The following is an 18446-nucleotide window of genomic DNA, read 5'->3' as shown; positions in this document are numbered from 1 at the left end:
AACTACATTTATTTTACAGCTATAGTTCCTTGTTACTTTTCAGAAAAAAAGTATTATATACATGCATTGATATAGATTAAACTACCCCAAAGTATATGAAGTAATTAAAAGTAGCGTCACCTAAACCTGGTACAACATTGGGCTGCAATTAATGATTATTTAATCAGCAATAATCTGCTGATTATTTTCTTGATTAATCGGTTGGACTAAAAAACAATCTTCAAATTTCTTGTTTTGTCAGACCAACAGTCCAACTCAATCTTATTTCATTCCTTTCAAAGTTTTGTGTGATCTGTGCAGAGAGGCACACTAGCTTCTACATGTCAGGAGGAGCTCTTTTCAGTGGGCTTTTTTTAAATAAATTTTTATTTTACTGCACATCCCATTGCCAAGTGTTTCTTGGAGAGCCTCTGAAGAGGCTGCAGTATCAGTGACGAAGGATTAAGTATTTACGGGGCTTGACTTGAAGACAACCAACACAAAAGACTGTGTTTTTTCTTTGATTTTTTCTCATCTTCTCCTCCATGTCACTTTATTCCCTCTGTTCTCTTTCTATCACGTGTTCCATCTTTCTCCTCCTCCTCTTGACTTTCATCTTTGCCCTTCCCCAATGAATTCCACCATCTCTTTTTCCTCTTGTCATCCTCTGTCTTGTACTTGAGTCTAATCATTTTACTATGTTGTAAGACCATGACCAGTCTAAAATTCCTACATTTGAGAACCTGAAACCATCAAATATTTGTCATTTTTGCTTGAAAAAAAGACATTAAAGGATTAATCAATGATCAAAACAGTCAGTCAACCAATCAATTAATCGACTAATTGTTTCAGCTCTATATATTTAAATTCAGCTTGTTAATGCATCAAAAATAATGATCCATCAAGAAAATGATAGCTCAGCGCTGGCCCCCCCCCCCCCCCCCCCCACTCGCTTTGTATAAAACAGTGGTTGGCATATTTTCTGGACATAGTTATGCTTAAGCTCTCTACAGCAAGGATTAACAAAGCCAAATCATCAACTATAGACCTGTGGAAAGGTGCAGCAGCACAAGTATCAGCCCTAATGACCTCAACATCACAAGAAGTAGAGGAGAGTGATTAGGCAAGGTGTGATTTCTGTTTTTGTTTTTGTTTATTTGTTTGTTTTTTCTTTCTTTTCCTCGAGACCACGGAGAGTGGGGGGTGGGAGAGGGAGGTTGTTCTTGTTCAAGTGTGTTTGTCTGTTCTGTTGTTGTTGTTTGGAATGAAAAAATAAATAAAAAATTGATCTTAAAAAAAATAATGATCCACCAACATAATACTATAACACTGACTACTTTACTTCTGATACTGTAAATACATTTTGTTTTCAATAATTCTGTACTTTCACCTAAGGAAGAATTTGAATCAGGACTTTTACTTGTAATGGAGTATTTTATAAAATGTTACAGCAATGCTACTTTACTTGACTAGAGGATCTGAAAACTTCTTAAAGTCTTGAAAATGAAATACCCAAAAGCCCTTTTCAGAGTGTATATACTGTATATTTTGGCTCTGAGGTGTGTTAAGCCTGTGAGCTGCTTTTGTGAGGGTAAAGGGCAGACGGTGGGAAGCAGAGAGATGAAAAAGGTCTATAACTATGTTTTGAGGAGGAACTGGATCCTGCAGCAGAGTCAAATTACAGCATCGGACACATATACCTGTCTGTTCCACAAAGGGGTGAAGAAGAGGAGACCAAAACGGGGTAAATAATGAGAGTTATCTGAAAGAAGAGGACGTGCCACACATCTGGCAGCAGCTGGATGTCATAGTGTGTGCCAGAGAAAGAGTAGGAGTTGGGCGTGTGTTGGGGTGTAAAGAGCTCTCCACAAATAAGGAGATTTAAACTCAGGACTGAACCTGCCAACCTCCTAATCATATTACAGCTGCGAGACGAGGGTGGAGAGAGCATAAGAGAAGAGAAGAGAGAGAGAGAGAGAGAGAGAGAGAGAGAGAGAGAGAGAGAGGGGGGGGAAGAAATAAGAAGAAAAGACCGGGGCAGTGGCAGAGTGGAGAGGCGAGAGAAGCATCTGGTATTCAAGCTAGATTGGAGGACTTCCTGCTGAGAATTGAAGCATCAACATAATTTTAAAGTTGTGAGTATCGGCTCATTGGCTCCTTTTTCCAGCCTGTGATGCTTCTATCAGTGAACTGTTAGTCTGCAAAGTTAGGAAATGTAGTTATTTCAACACAAACCACATTCAGGACAGTAAAGGGACACTGGTTTGAGGCTTGATTGTTGTGTTGTTGATGTGTTTGTCTAGATGTGACACAAGCTGTATTAGATTATAGTTTGGCTAATTTTCACTGCGCCTTTGATCGGCCTCCAAATTCATATTCCCTGAAAACATTTATAGGCTAATACCTCAACAATGAGTCATCGGCTTATTATTGTCCAGTGTGATTCATAGACTTTGTCATATGGATGCAATCCAGATTTTTTTTTTCTCCTCTTCTCTGGGTCGCCTGCTTTCACCTTCTCCTTTGTTTTTCCTCTCACACCTGGAGTCATGGGATTAGGCCATTCTGCTCTCATAACAGACACACAGAACTGACTGCCACACAACAAAAAGGCTGCTCTTTAGGCTTCTTTTATGAATGGCTTTAAAGTTGAAAGACTTGAAGGCACCTCACTGTGCATGGACAATCCAACAGAAGGATTCAAACCATTTTCTTAAGTAAAAGAAGAAAAAAATACCATAGTGTAAAACATACAGTGGGGAGAACAAGTATTTGATACACTGCCAATTTTGCAGGTTTTCCCACTTACAAAGCATGTAGAAGTCTGTAATTTTTATCATAGGTACTCTTCAACTGTGAGTGACGGAATCTAAAACAAAAATCCAGAAAATCACATTGTATGGTTTTTAAGTAATTAATTTGCATTTTATTGCATGACATAAGTATTTGATACATCAGAAAAGCAGAACTTAATATTTGGTACAGAAACCTTTGTTTGCAGTTACAGAGATCAAACGTTTCCTGTAGTTCTTGACCAGGTTTGCACACACTGCAGCAGGGATTTTGGCCCACTCCTCCATACAGACCTTCTCCAGATCCTTCAGGTTTCGGGACTTTCAGCTCTCTCCAAAGATTTTCTATTGGGTTCAGGTCTGGAGACTGGCTAGGCCACTCCAGGACCTTGACATGCTTCTTACGGAGCCACTCCTTAGTTGCCCTGGCTGTGTGTTTCGGGTTGTTGTCATGCTGGAAGACCCAGCCATGACCCATCTTCAATGCTCTTACTGAGGGAAGGAGGTTGTTGGCCAAGATCTCACGTTACATGGCCCCATCCATCCTCCCCTCAATACGGTGCAGTCGTCCTGTCCCCTTTGCAAAAAAGCATCCCCAAATAATGATGTTTCCACCTCCATGCTTCACGGTTGGGATGGTGTTCTTGGGGTTGTACTCATCCTTCTTCTTCCTCCAAACACGGCGAGTGGAGTTTAGACCAAAAAGCTCTATTTTTGTCTCATCAGACCACATGACCTTCTCCCATTCCTCCTCTGGATCATCCATATGGTCAATGGCAAACTTCAGACAGGCCTGGACATGCACTGGCTTGAGCAGGGGGACCTTGCGTGTGCTGTAGGATTTTAATCCATGACGGCGTAGTGTGTTACTAATATTTTTCTTTGAGACTGTGGTCCCAGCTCTCTTCAGGTCATTGACCAGGTCCTGCCGTGTAGTTCTGGGCTGATCCCTCACCTTCCTCATGATCATTGATGCCCCACGAGGTGAGATCTTGCATGGAGTCCCAGACCGAGGGAGCTTGACCGTCATCTTGAACTTCTTCCATTCTCTAATAATTGCGTCAACAGTTGTTGCCTTCTCACTAAGCTGCTTGCCTATTGTCCTGTAGCCCATCCCAGCCTTGTGCAGGTCTACAATTGTATCCCTGATGTCCTTACACAGCTCTCTGGTCTTGGCCATTGTGGAGAGTTTGGAGTCTGTTTGATTGAGTGTGTGGACAGGTGTCTTTTATACAGGTAACAAGATCAAACAGGTGCAGTTAATACAGGTAATGAGTGGAGAACAGGAGAGCTTCTTAAAGAAAAACTAACAGGTCTGTGAGAGCCGGAATTCTTACTGATTGGTAGGTGATCAAATACTTATGTCATGCAATAAAATGCAAATTAATTATTTAAAAATCATACAATGTGATTTTCTGAATTTTTGTTTTAGATTCCGTCTCTCACAGTTGAAGTGTACGTATGATAAAATTACAGACCTCTACATGCTTTGTAAGTAGGAAAACCTGCAAAATCGCCATTGTATCAAATACTTGTTCTCCCCACTGTACTTAAAGTACAGAAGTAATAGCAGCGAAATTTAGTTAAAGTATCAAAAATAAAAGTATTCACCATGAAGAATGGCCCCTGCGTGCCCCTGGCTCTAGAGTGTTATGTTATTGTATTTATTATATTATTGTATTAATTTGATATACCGTACACATTTCAGAAACTGATCATATTTATTACACATTTTGTAGGCCTATTTAAAATCTGACTCTACAAAGTAACTAAAGTTGGCTCTAAATGTAAAAAGTAGAAGTAGGCCTATATCAAAACAGTACTGTAGCCTACTTACGTTACTTTACACCACAGGATAGGACGTGTGCACATGAAGACTGTCTGTGTTTCACTTATTTTAGACCTAGCCTATTTCTTTTCTTTAGTCTCTTCTGCATAAAAAGGCAACACATAAGGCTTGTTTTTCTCTTTAATTCTTATCTTTTTTTCTAAAGGGTGAAGTGTCTGTTTGTAATGGCCCCTCCTTCTTTGTTGATGCTGCTGATGGTGGTTGCCATGGCAACTGGGGCGGATTCAGTCAGCGAGGAGAATGAACTGGATTATGGATACTGGAACTACAGAGAGGGAGGTAAATCACGAGCCTCCGTTTGATCATTTGACATTCTAGAGATACAAGGTTTGTAAATCACTGAGTGACTGGATGTCTGCAGTTGTAATTATAAAGAGACTTTATTGGTGAACTGAATGAAAAGCAGCAACTTAAGAAACGGCAGAGATGAGAAGAACATTTGGATCTTAAAGTAATTAGAACACACGTGCCTATAATATTCATGAGTCCTTCAGGCTGTTTTTCTTTAAATCGAAGCCTGATGGTGTGATGGATGTTTTGGTTTCAGCTGATAGTGTCAATGTGGCCTCAGTGCGCAGTGTGACCAGAGTTTTAGACGCCTGGGGAAAACGCATCTTCCGTGAAATCAAGACTTTGCTGCACTCTCAGCCCAGCACACTGCTGCCTGACTACTCCAGGTAACTTTAACACTCTCTCACCCCTAATATAGGCTGTCTGACTCTGAGCAGTTAGATTGGTTTATTCTTCTCCGTCACTTCTTCAGTAGGGTACATTAACTACGACTATCACCTGTCCCCATGTAGTCTACTACCAGAGCCTGTAGTCCCTTATGAGCAGCTTGTGTCAGCACAATTGTTTATGTTTTATTTCCATTCATTGACATCTTTTTTCCATTCATTTATCCCTCCACATTGCCATATTTTATATATGTCGCTGTATTGTTGTTTTATTTACCCTAAAACATTTAGGCTACTTGGAAGAAACAGTGGTCTGTCATGTTTTAGCATTTGTATTGTAAGTGATTTTATTTATAACATCCGGGGCTGCAGTTGCTACTGACAACACCAAAGTCATGTTCTTGGTATTTCAATTCAATTAAATGTATTTCAATTCAATTCAAATAGGCTACTTAATCGACCCTCATGCATGGGGCAATTTGAGGCAAGCAGGTATGCAAACATTAAAACACAGAAACAATTCACTCACACGCATAAAACAATCTAAAACACAAAATCTCATTACCTGAGGAAACGTTCACAATCTACAATTAATTACACAAAAATTACACATAATGGGTTACTGAAGGCTATTTCTGATTATTTTACATTTTATTTTATTTTTGGATTAAATATATTAAAAATTAAACTGTGAACAAAAGTATTATTTTTCCATCAGAATTCTATTCATGGTAGTATATAGAGAAGTCTTTTGTGTAAATTTGATCTCCCTATCTGAGATACAAGTTCCTTCTTGACCATGGAAACAGCAGTTGACAAAAAAAATCTAAATATTGATATATCACATTAGTCTTCATCAGCAGTTGTCATAGCATTGCATATTTTCAAATAAAAGTAGGCTATATATGATATTTTTGATTAAGTATTATTACATTGCGTCTGGCCATCCTAGGTTTCTCATTGTGTCTGGCCATCCTAGGTTTCTCATCACGTCTGGCTATCCTAGGTTTCTCATTGTGTCTGGCCATCCTAGGTTTCTCATCACGGCTGGCTATCCTAGGTTTCTCATCGTGTCTCTGTATCCTAGGTTTCTCATCGTGTCTCTGTATCCTAGGTTTCTCATTGCGTCTGACCATCCTAGGTTTCTCATTGCGTCTGGCCATCCTAGGTTTCTCATCATGTCTCTTCATCTTAGGTTTCTCATCGCATCTGGCTATCCTAGGTTTCTCATCGTGTCTCTCTATCCTAGGTTTCTCATTGCGTCTGGTCATCCTAGGTTTTTTTTATTTTGTCTGGCTATCCTAGGTTTCTCATCGTGTCTCTGTATCCTAGGTTTCTCAGCACGTCTGGCCATCCTAGGTTTTTTTATCGCGTCTGGCTATCCTAGGTTTCTCATCGTGTCTCTGTATCCTAGGTTTCTCATCGCATCTGGGTATCCTAGGTTTCTCATCGCGTCTGGCTATCCTAGTTTTCTCATCGTGTCTCTCTATCCTAGGTTAGTGGAATGTGTTGGTGTGTGTCAGAGCCTGGCTGGCCACTCGGCGCCTTCAGACAAAGCTCAAGCTAACAGGCTAATGGCTTATTAGTTAGCCAAACACCGCGCGGTAACATCTGCAAAAATTTGATCTGTGAGCGCATTAATCTGCTCGGTGTGTGTCTTATAACAAACAGAACGAGCAGCCGTCGGACTCTAACATCTGTTGATCCGTGCAGGACTTCACTGTGAGCGGACTGTTTAGAGACGATGTGACCGGCAGGTAAAATTAAAGGTTATCTGCTACTGTAGCAGAGCTGCAAGTTAACACTGAACTGAGCTGTGTGTTTTCAGTGTTAAAGGTCTTAATGTTTTAATGTTTTAATGTTTTTTAACATTAATGTGAGTTCCCCCAGCCTGCCTATGGTCCCCCAGTGGCTAGAAATGACGATAGGTGTAAACCAAGCCCTGGGTATCCTGCTCTGCCTTTGAGAAAATGAAAGCTCAGATGGACTGATCTGGAATCTGCTCCTTATGAGGTCATAAGGAGGAAGATTACCTCCCCTTTCTCTGCTTTTCCCACCCAGAGAATTTGACCCGCCCATGAGAAAGAGAGAGACATCATGGCTTGCAAACAAGCAAAGTGGCAGTTGGTCAAGTCCACACCCCCACCCTCCACCTTGCCCCCCCCCTCTCCTCCTCAATAGCTACAGACACAGAAATGGCACATCCTAAGGAAAGCTCATTGTGGGACTGGCTCTAGTGGCTGTAATTCTGCACCAAGGCTGAATTTGGTGAAAGAGACTTCAGATACAGTATTAGGGGATCACTAAGGTCTATATAAAAGCATCCAAAGAGCACCATGTAATGGGACCTTTAAACACTGCTGCAGTTATTCATGCACGACTGTTGTTGGTGATTTACAGAGGTGGAAGACTTCATGTATTGCAGTAAAAGTAGAAAAAACAGTGTTGTAGAGTTACATTGGATTATATTATAATCCAATAAATTGTATTAAATATGACTGATAATTTAAATAAAATGTTTTATTTAATTCAAGTAGCCTACTTGTACATCATTATTTTCTAGGGTTTAAAATGTATATAGATTTGACATTTTCCCCTCATACTTCTGTCAGAATGGGTACAAAGTTGGCATTGAATTTCATTTGAAATGGTATTAAAACGGTCTTAAAAAGCCTTGAATTGAAGTTGGAGGATCCTGGGGGTACCCTGTAATATAATTATATAATTTTATGCCAACATAGACAAGAAGTCCTGAAATTGCTCAGGAAAAAAATGTTCATTTACAACTTCATGACAGGACTGGCTAATGAAGATGGTGTGATAGACAGAAAATATTTTCTTTAATTTTTCAATCTTTTTTTAATGTCCTTATCTCATCCTGCCGCCATCCTAATGTTAAAAAGTGATGTAAAATAATATGATAAGAAAGTGAATGAGAGCGCAGATGTTTCACATGAGCATGCTGTAATTGATTAGGCCTAATTCTCCCATTATGATCAGCCACCCTGTTACAACAATTGTTAAGATATATTTTTGTATTGTATTTTAGTCTGTCTTATATATTAGCCTATAGGCTATATTATATTACATTATCTGTGAAGCCTCCTCTGTTCGTCCTGCAGGGTGCGCCCTCTGTCCGAGTCCGTCAACGACCTGTTCAGAGAAGTGTCCCTGCTGCGCAGGCGCATCACCGAACTCTCTCATCGCCTAGCAACCCTGGAACCGTTCCTCCGTCACCACGGCTACTGGGAAGTGGGGGAGGAGGAGGGAGGCGGCCTGAGAGGAGAGGTGGCGAGCCTGGCTCGGTACAGCCCGAGAATCCCGGGGGGGGCGGGTCCACCGAGGGGGAGCCGGGTGGTGAGGAGGAGACGGGTGAGAGTCCTGAAGAAAGGGGGAGTGAAGCTGCTTCAGAGAGAGAGATAGAGAGTGACACACTGATGGAGGGAGGTGAAGAGAAAGTGTGTGTGTGTGTGTGTGTGTGTGTGTGAGTGTGTGCGTGCGTGCTTTTGCAAATATTATATAATGTAAGAAATCCATTTTGTATAGATTTCATTTTTAAAAATAACAGCCTAGACATGACAATAAAATATAGACTGCTTGAGATCAGAGATGATGATTATGTTTTGTATATCTTTAATAAACTCTTTTTATGATTAGCACATTTTATTGTCTTAATGTCATGAAATCATGTGTTTTATTAATTTGCGCTGTCCCCTTCCATAAATAAACTAAACTCAAACTCAAACTCAATGTAAGGACACACAGATCACACAGATAACACAGATCACAGACCTCCTTCCTCAACACTATAAATCTATATTATCATTATTAGGCCATATTACATCTTTAATCAATTTCAGTGGATATTTCTGCACAGCAACATGATCAGAAAATGTTTTTTTTAAGCTTTAAAGTTCATTCTTGACATTGGAAAAAGCAGTTGTTCCTCAGCAGAATTGAGTGGCCCACTTCTCATGGAGGTGGTTCTGTTGTTATCACATGATGCTTTTTTACTTCTCACTTATTGGCACATGAACAAATAAGTGTTAAGTAGCCTATTAAGCCGTTGAAATGTGACTTTATGAAATAAATGGTCATTTGGGAAAACAGCCACATTAAATAAAGAAAAATGTTAGAATGTTATTGTTTCATAACTGTATGGTTATATTATATATTTTGCCTGTATTAATTAATGATAATTTCATTATGTCCTATTTATTCAGTTAATATTGCACTTTGGTTCTCCATGACAGGAGATGTCAAGAGGCATGTACAGTGGATTCCCCCTTAAAGGGGCACCCCACCTATTTTTTGCCTGAAGTTCAGGTTACTCGTCAGGAGGACTACCCAACCTGTAGAAACAGTTAATACAAAGTAACTATAAACCACAAAACAAAACATACTACAAACCTGAATGACGTCATCAGGGTTATCACAAGCCTCTTTCACACTGAGATTCCTCAAAGGCCTGCCGTAGTTCATACTGAACCAAACAACAGCAGTGTAATGCCGTCCCGGTGTGTGATTTTAGACAGCATGCCATCATTCTGGGAACAAAAGGGGCGTGATGTGTAACACAACATCGTAGGTGTCTAGTGTGTGTAAGCCAATCCGCACCGCCCAACCCTAAAAAAAATGCGTTAATCAACCACCCAAACCCGACCTGACCCGCAAATTGCCAACTTTATGCATTATAGTAGCACAGTTGTCAGAAGGGAGAAGGACAGAGATGGACTGAGCGCCATGGCACATGTAAGAGAGAGAAAGAGAGAGGGAGGGGAAGAGACGGTGGACTATTTCATGCAATATTTCTGTAAGTTATAAATAACTTTGGCTACTCAAAACCCTGCTTTGTCACTTTTTGACCCGCCTGTGGGTCGACTCCTGCATGTAGTCTCGTCCAGTGTTTTTGAAGCTTGAACCACACTACAAACTAAAAGACAGCAGTCAATGTATGCCTTAGCTTTACATTTGATTTCCCAGTAGCATCTCTCACCACCGTGCTTTGTTACTTTAACCTTTTTTTTTATATAATTTTATTTTAGGCGTTTTCAATATACAGAAATGAGCATACATACATATACAAACAAACTCGGGACATCCCACATTGGTGCCCTCCCCTTCTCCTTGTTACTTTAACCTTAAACTCTAGTCATGAATGAAATGTACCTGTGCTACATACGGTAACCGGAGGGTGCCATGTTGTTGCCACAGGGTGTTGGTGCTCTCCTGCTGCTGTAACCAGAATGTGACATTACAATTGATTCATGGAGGCATGATCTTTTGTGTTTTGCTCAGCTGAAGTCAGAATGGTCCTCATGGGCCCAGCAGGGGGTGCCTAGTATCTGCTAACATTATTATACTGTTTGTTTGCGGATGATCTCGTGTGTGTGTGTGTATGTGTGCGTTGTGGGCACAGGCATCAAACTTTATGCCTTCATTAAAACTTTGCCAAGTGTTTCTACAGCAACCAGTTTCTCTCCTCTTCTTCTACAACTCCACTTGTCATCCACACCACATGCTGCAGCATGTTTCTCACTCTCTCATTTTCAACCTGCATCTGCACACTCACTGCTTGTCAGTTCCTCTTTTGTTTCCCTCTGCATGGGTTTCATCCCTCTATTTTTTTCTCCAAACTGTAATCTGTACATCAACCACCCCTCCTCCTCTCCCTCCGTCTCTTCTTCTCTCCTCTCTACACAGCTATGTGTGGGCGTTAAGCTCAGGCTGTACTTTCCATTTTGGTATTGTATTGTCAATGCATTGTTGCATCCAATCCAGTTAAGATGCTGTGGGAATACTGTATAAATCTCTCTCTCTGTCTCTCTTTCCACACCTCCCTCCCCATCTCTGGAAAAAGACCCAGTTGCTAGGTAACAGTTAATTGTCAAGAAGTAGTTACATGTGTTGCAATGCATCCTGAGGTTGTTGGGTTTGTGTAAGGAGTGAACAAGTAAGCAAGAATCGACAGAAAATAGAAAATATTTTTTTTTAAGAAGCAGGAGATAAAAACTGATTAAAGGATCATTTCTAACGCCTCAGCATCCAGGGCCATAGATGTTAAAATTCTCCCACCAAATCTATACACACAAGGCATCGGTACATTTTCAAACCTGCAGGTTTCTTAAAATAACTCCTGTTGCTGGACAAGGCTTTCAGAGTAAAGAGAGCGTCTGAGGAGTGAGGGGGAGTGAGGTTTTTGGCGGGCTTTGATCTCTGCTGCTCGTTCAGTTTGCATCACTTCTTCCTTCCCTCAATATTTCTTGTTTTTCTTCTTCTGCCTCTCGCTCCACCTTTTTATTCCCAAGCCTCATTTAGTTTCTCTTTGGTCTACAAAAAAAAAACACTTAAGAGTAACATTAAGAGAGTCCTGTTTATGAGAAACAACAAAAGTAGGAAGGGGAGGAGCAGAAGATGACACTCAGCTGCAGCCATTATCTCAGGTCCACTGTGGACCGACAGTATGGGACATAATAATATGATTTGTTACAACATGTACACAGCACATTTGATGGTTAAATATAAATAGGACCCAAATGAGACGTCCTGTTGCTCGCTGCCAACCTGTGGACACAACAAATGATGAAATACAAAGAAGACAAATACGTTTGAGATTTCTTTTTTTAATACTCAACACTTTTATTCCAAAGAGACAGAAGAATAATATTTCTCAGCACTTATTTTCACATTGACTGTGTTTAATCTCATTTTCAATATTACTAAATATTCAATCAAATTTGAAATACTCTCTTCACACAAGTAATTTCTCTCCATACAAAAAATGCAAGGGTGAACTAGATTTTTGTACTATGTACATTTTTCACAATCTGTACAGCTCAGGGGTGGAGTTGTTTGATTCTTCTGTGACAAAAACAAAAACAGAAGATTAGTTAAAGAGGAAAGAAAAGAGACTACCTCTGTAAAAATGCAATAAATAATCTATTGTGCTTTCTGTGTACCAATTAATGATGGTGCTATGAGAACACAACCTTCTTAGCTGGTCTTTGACCAAATCAAACAAGAAAATAAAAACACATCAACAAACCATGACTCATTAAATGTGCACACTGTGTAATAATAAACGATTACACATATCCTGGCCTGAAGTCGTTACAAAAGCAATTTTGCAAGGGGACCTACGAATCAAAGATTTATCCCAAATAGATCTATTTTCTGGTGTTTTTGTAGTTTTTTTCTTATCAAAAGTCCATGAGCGTGAGGTAAAGTATTTACATACAGTTTTATAGTACATGTACAATAAACAGTTATCTCTCACACACACTCTGTCTCTCTCCCATATGAGCACACAGAGGTAATCAAGCGTATGGATTCAGGCACATACAATAACAGAAATAATGAAACGAGATATTCAAAAGGAAAATAATAGGAAAAAGTAGTTGAAATGAAAAAAAAGGCTTCTTCAGTGACAATGAATGTATTAATCAAGACCTCAACCTTGTTTAAAAGCATTTACACAGAAAGAAAATTGATCTTTGTAGAAGATTAATAAAAAGATGTTTTCTATCCTAGTAAAATCTTTAATCAATTTAGCTATATTTATTAAAGTATAACCAAAGTTTAGACTGTTAAGATTGGTGTCTTCTCTTGCAAACACACACACACACGCACACACACACACACACAACTACATGGCTCAACAATGAAGTTAAGAAAATAATCCAAATATTGATCAAAAACACCCATTTATTCTGGGCGAAAAGTTAAGATTAAAAACAGAAATAAAGAAAAGTGTATACATGCAAGTCCTTACAAACAGTAGAGATCCCCTATCATACATACTGACTTGTCAACCAAGAGAAGAAAAGTCTTCCAAAGTTTTGACTGGGATGTACATCAAAATAAATATATTCGACCCATTCAGTCTGCTTGTGCTTAGGTATTAAAATTTGGTTTGGCAAAATGACTAAAAGTCAGGTTTAAGTGACAATAAATAACTGGAAATGGAAAATAGATGTCTTATAATAATATTTTAATGGTAGAGATAGCTGTAAATTATACTTGAGGACTTAAGGGAAAGTTGTTACCTTTATCAAAATCTCAGCATGTAAAACTGATTATAATCCAGTGGGTGGGTGGGGGGGTTTACAGTACATAGAGAAAGTATTCTTTATGTTCTGTTTGGTAAAAAATCAGATCTTGGGCAACATGGTGGGAGTAATGATGAATGGGATTGTATTATCCAGGTTCTCTTGTTCCGAGTATAAGAAAATAGATTAAAGGAATAGTTTGGCATTTTGGGAATTACGCGAAATAGATGAGAAGATTGAAACCACTTTAACATCTGTATGTTAAATATGAAGCTAGAGCCAGTTAGTTTAATTTAGCACAAATACCAGAAACAGGTGGAAACAACAAGCCTGTCCAGAGGAAACTATATCCACCTTCCAGTACCTCTAAAAAGACACCAACACAACATATCTCATTTGTTTTATTCTGGACAAGTGTAAAATAAGTTGTGGTTTTGTGGAAGGTTATGTGCTGGTCTACTTCTTGGCTGATTGGTTGCATAGCAACATTACAGTAACAACAAAGAAAGTCCTGTAGATAACCCTCCAACATTTTTATTTTTTATTACAAGTTTCATGTTCATTTGTGCATTGTCCCTGTTTCAAATAAATACATTTCCATTTCCATTCCATAGAGGAGCTGGGAGGTGGATTTTGTTCCTTTATACAGAGGCCGCTGTTTCCCTCTGTTTCAACCAAGTCTTTATGCTAAGCTAAGCTAAGCTAAGCTTAATTACTGCTGGCTGTAGCTTCATATTCACCGTACAAACCGTACAGAGTGGTATCAATCTTCTCATCTAAGGCTTGGCAAGAAAGCATCATATATTTCTCAAAATGTCAAACTATTCCTTTAAATCACAGGGGAACACTTCAGTATCTGGATAGTTAGCACAAACAAACAAGTTAGTTTGTACCATTTGTGAGCTAGAAACACTTTTTAAGAAAAATAATGAAATTAAATGACATGCTATAAAGATGTAATTTATGAATAATTGCAAGACTAAGTAAAGAGATTATTTGGGATAGACTATGTACTAGAGCTTGCTGTGGTCCTTTAAACCAGCAGAGTGAAAATGTTCAACACTTGTTCACTGCACATCAGTCAAATGTGACCATCTAATACAGCAGGCAGGCCGTATAGCCGTAATCATGAAATAATTAACATTACTGCTGCTCATCCCAGCAACAGAGGCCTCACTCTGTGAGTCCATTATGTCCCTGTCCTGAACAGCATAACTGTCACAGCCAATTGAGTCAGACCCAATGAAACACGATGAGAGCAACAAGCAGACATTAAATGGGATTTACGTGTATTTAATGGATAGCTGGTTCCTGGTTCATCTGTAATGAACAGTGAGGTTTGAGGAGGTGAGGAGTGATAAAGCTTGTTAAACTTCTTCATAAATGATTTCAAGGACTTGCAGTTAGAATAACTGTGGAGTTAATACCACAAGAAGCTGCTTCTATATTTTAGTTCTAAATGGTATTTCTTTACATACAGGGGCACGGCTCTGTCATAGCTGACTTTTGGGGGGGGAACAGGAATGTTTTGTTTATCATGGCACTGTGGTTTTAACCCTTGTTATCCTGCTATTGGTTCCTTCTTTTTTTTTTTTTGTAACATAATATCTGTTAAATGCCTAAAAGTCTGTTATGCTCATGAAACTCTACCCTCGTATCAGACTTTGTCAGGTGTATTCTTAATCTCAAACCACTTAGACTAATTGTTTGCAGGTGATTGCGTGTGTAGAAAATCAGTATTAATCCTTTAAGGCACATCCAGCTCATAATGTGAGACTGCCACCATTTGGTACTGCCGAGCAGAAAAAAAGGAGAGGAAACGGCAAATCAGTATGATGATGTTGCTTCTGCAGCTGAAAAAAAGAAACCTTCTTTGCAAAAAAAGTACATAGAATGTACTCAGCAAGTCATGCCTTTCACATACACCACAGCACTCAAGAGTAAGAAAAGTAAAAAAAAAATTCAAACAAAGAATTAATAGCAAAGAAGAGTCCAAATTACAGGAACCCAAAAAAGATCTGACGACTGGTCTACCAGTCTCCTGTAATATTGGTAGGCTAAGAAAGAATTAACATCATACAAATATGTAACATGAACTATTTAAATCAATAAAATTGAAAAAACAATCCCAACCGATCATCAATAAACACTGGAATAATATTCAATAATATTATTAACATTATCAATACAATTATTATTAGTTTACCCTGTTACTTCAACAGAAGCGTTGATATCTCATTCATGATTGTATTTCCGTCGTTAAACAAAATGTTTGTTTTGGTGTTAAGGAACTGCAGGATGGAGGGAAAGACAATGAGCATGTGAAGAGAGCAGAGACTGGAGATTTTATTTCACTTTTTTCCCCCCTCCCTTCCTCCCGATCTTTCTGAGCGTCGGAGCAGCACCAGAATCCTCTCTTCTCATTAAAAACTTGTCTCCCGCCGGACTTCACAGCTTAGCCTGCAGTGGCCTATGTGCATCGTCCAAATTCTTTCCATTTAGAGGAGTGAGAACAACACATACAGTATCGTGTTGAGAGGTCATCAGCATCTGTATGTTTTGCTCCCTGTTTTCTTCACCCACTTCATCTCCTCCCTCTCTTTCTTCCTCTGTCTTCCCCCTCAGACGTCTGACTCAATGCTGGAGAGCTTTTCGTAGACGTGTCCATTGCTGGCCCCGTTGAAGGGTCTCTGTCCCTGCCCCAAACCTAACGTGTCTCTGCCCACTGGCAGTAGCTTGCTGGCCCCGTGGTGGTTCCCCATGGGCCCTCCCACCCCACCCAGACACAGCTCTTTGGGGAACCTGGGGGCCACATTGGACATCACCCCAGATGTGGCAGATGCGGGCAAATAGGAAGCTGCTCCCATGGAGCTGTGGAAGTCCCCTCCTCCTCGGCTGTTGTTGAGAAGTTGCTGCTGCTGCTGCTGCTGTTGCTGCGTCTGTGGCTTTTTGATGTAGTACGGTTTGGCGCCGTGTAATAGACACTGGTCGTCGCCGAAGGTTGGGATGAAGGGGTTCTGGTTCACCTTATCTGGGTAGAGAGATTTAGACAAGGAGTAAGTCCCGGCCCCTCTGCTGCTGCTACCACCACCACCACCGCCCCCACCTCCCATCATTGCTCTATCTCTGTCCCTCAGGTCTCTCTCCCCCACCGACCGCTGATGCAACCCACCTTCTCCTCCATGGAACACACTGAAGGAGGAGCCTCCCTTCACCCTATCCCCACCTATCCCTCCAAACATGGAAGACTCCCTTTCACCTGCATACCTCTCAAACATGTGTGCATAAGGGCTGGGGCCCTCCATGAAGCGGTCTTTGTCTTTCAAGCTCACACTTCGGGGCTGGGGAAACTGCCCCCCAACGCCGCCGCCAGCCCCTCCCATGCGGCCTGCCCCCTCCCTCTGCAGATCCACAAATGTGTCATACGAGTGTTGCCTCCGTAACACCCTCCCACCTGGCCCTAGCTTCCTGCGCTGTGCCTGAGTTTGCATTTGGCTGGTTCCTATGCTACTCTTCACTCCAGCGAACACCATATCCTCGCTGATGTTGTAAAGGTTGCTTGGCGGGATCTTACAGGAGTCACAGCGTTTGCAGCTAGCGGAGCTGGGGCGACTGGTGCTACCCCCAACCCCGCTAGCTGGGCAAGCGCCGCCTCCTCCGTGGTGACACACATTGTGGCTGTTACGACAATCCCAGTCACCCCCTGCTATGCCCCCCCCTCCTAGCCCAGAAACCCCCTTATCCCAACAGGTGTGGGCCTGCTGCCCTGCCAACACTGAGCCAAGCCCACCTTTACACTCCGGCTTCTTGCCTTTACCTTTAAGGAAGTCTTCCACAGGTACTAAGCTTTTACAGATACCACCACCACTACCACCGCCCACACCACTTCCTCCATTTCCACCCTCTTGCTCCCACTTGGCCTTGCCCTCCTTGGAGCAGAACTGGTCCGCATAGAAATCCCTCAGGTTCTCTTTGTCTTTGCGGAATATGTAAGGTGAAGAATTACCCCCTCCTCCTCCCCTCTTCCGCTCCAGGGGAGGTGAGACCGTGCGGTGTGCCAGGGGCCCGTGGGGGAAGTGGTGGTGGACGGTGTGGTGGTGGGCTCTCCTCCTGAGGCCGCTCAGCTCTATCTCGTCCTGCTCCCGTCTGCACTTGGCCGAAGCTGGCCTCTTTTTCAGGCTGTCCCTGTACTGCTTACGCCGCTTGTTGTTGCCCTCCAGGTTGCCGTAGGTGACAGTGTGCGTAGAGATATCCGAAACATCCGAGCGAATGTTCCCATCATCCCCCCCTGAGCCTCCCCCGCCCCCACCACAGTACCTGTCATGACCCCCGATGAGCCCCGTGCTGGATGCGCCTCCTTTGAAAGAAAACCTCCCGTACACATTGTTTCCCTTGAACCCACCCTGGGTGGAATCCGCAGGGGTGTGGCCAGCAATCAGGTCAAATTTATTGGTATTCCTGTGAGTCATGGAGGGGCGGGGCTGGGTGGTGAAGATGGGCGCTACCCCTCCCCCTAAACTGTCGCAATCAAACATGCCGCCCTCCAACGAGCTAGTGCTGCCTAAGCTACGCGGCCTATTAGGCGGGGGGCCGGACATACCCAGAGCCGAGGCCGGGTGGTGGTGCAGGTAATGGTCCTGGTACAGGTTGTTGTCCTTCAGGGGCAAGTTGCCAAAAGTCCTCTCCACCTCACTGATGTAGTCACTGAACATGTTGTCCTCTGGCAGGTAGGGTGGCGCTGACTTGCAGTCGGCAGGGTGACCCACCAAGCTGCGCCGGTGCTCCTGGATGTCATAGATAGCCGAGTCACGGCCACTGTGGCTGTACTCCAGGGCAGCGTGCGGAGAGCCGTTAATGCCCGGGACGGCAGTCATGTCCTTGGCAGTGCGAAGCAACCGCAGGATGTTGGAGTGGGTGTTGTTCATGTTCTTCTTCATGGTGGCCGAGGGTGAGTCTATGGTTGACTTGTTTTCCTCAATTTGTACCCCGTGGATGCAGCTGTAGATACCCTGGAGTGTGAAAATTAGAAGAAAAGGGAGGTGGAGAGAGAAAGAGAGGGTGAGACAGGCCATGGGACGAAGAATAAGAGTGAGAGTGGTAA

General features: G+C 41.8%; 2 protein-coding genes across 8 annotated transcripts in view; one reads left to right on the top strand and one right to left on the bottom strand.

Annotated features, from left to right (window-relative positions):
- The first annotated feature begins 1969 nt into the window (after positions 1-1969).
- On the top strand, positions 1970-8956 carry si:ch211-243a20.3 (uncharacterized protein LOC100151507 homolog). Its single transcript, XM_036000252.1, has 4 exons — positions 1970-2114; positions 4766-4899; positions 5168-5297; positions 8420-8956. The coding sequence occupies exons 2-4, from the start codon at positions 4785-4787 to the stop codon at positions 8718-8720; spliced, it is 546 nt and encodes a 181-aa protein (XP_035856145.1). The 5' UTR covers positions 1970-2114; positions 4766-4784; the 3' UTR covers positions 8721-8956.
- Positions 8957-12493: 3537 nt separating this feature from the next.
- Positions 12494-18446, bottom strand: part of grin2bb (glutamate receptor, ionotropic, N-methyl D-aspartate 2B, genome duplicate b) — a 115629-nt gene continuing 109676 nt past the window's right edge. For 5 of the 7 annotated variants that reach the window (XM_036000248.1, XM_036000246.1, XM_031285739.2 and 2 more), the window contains one exon: positions 12494-18354. In XM_036000248.1, coding sequence (XP_035856141.1) covers positions 15967-18354 — 2388 coding nt within the window. In that variant the 3' untranslated portion in view covers positions 12494-15966. The remainder of the gene's footprint in view (positions 18355-18446) is intronic. The other 2 variants (XM_036000250.1, XM_036000251.1) reach the window with 2 other exon arrangements.

The sequence above is a fragment of the Sander lucioperca genome, chromosome 4 (assembly GCF_008315115.2).
Source record: "Sander lucioperca isolate FBNREF2018 chromosome 4, SLUC_FBN_1.2, whole genome shotgun sequence".
NCBI lineage: Eukaryota > Metazoa > Chordata > Actinopteri > Perciformes > Percidae > Sander > Sander lucioperca.
This window is presented reverse-complemented; position numbering and strand designations above follow the sequence as displayed.

Excerpts from the sequence above, each read along its gene's own strand:
- si:ch211-243a20.3 (XM_036000252.1), top strand. The coding sequence starts at position 4,785 with ATGGCCCCTCCTTCTTTGTTGATGCTGCTGATGGTGGTTGCCATGGCA. Across the intron at positions 4,900-5,167 it reads CTGGAACTACAGAGAGGGAG|CTGATAGTGTCAATGTGGCC; the intron begins GTAAATCACGAG and ends TTTTGGTTTCAG. Across the intron at positions 5,298-8,419 it reads CTGCTGCCTGACTACTCCAG|GGTGCGCCCTCTGTCCGAGT; the intron begins GTAACTTTAACA and ends TTCGTCCTGCAG.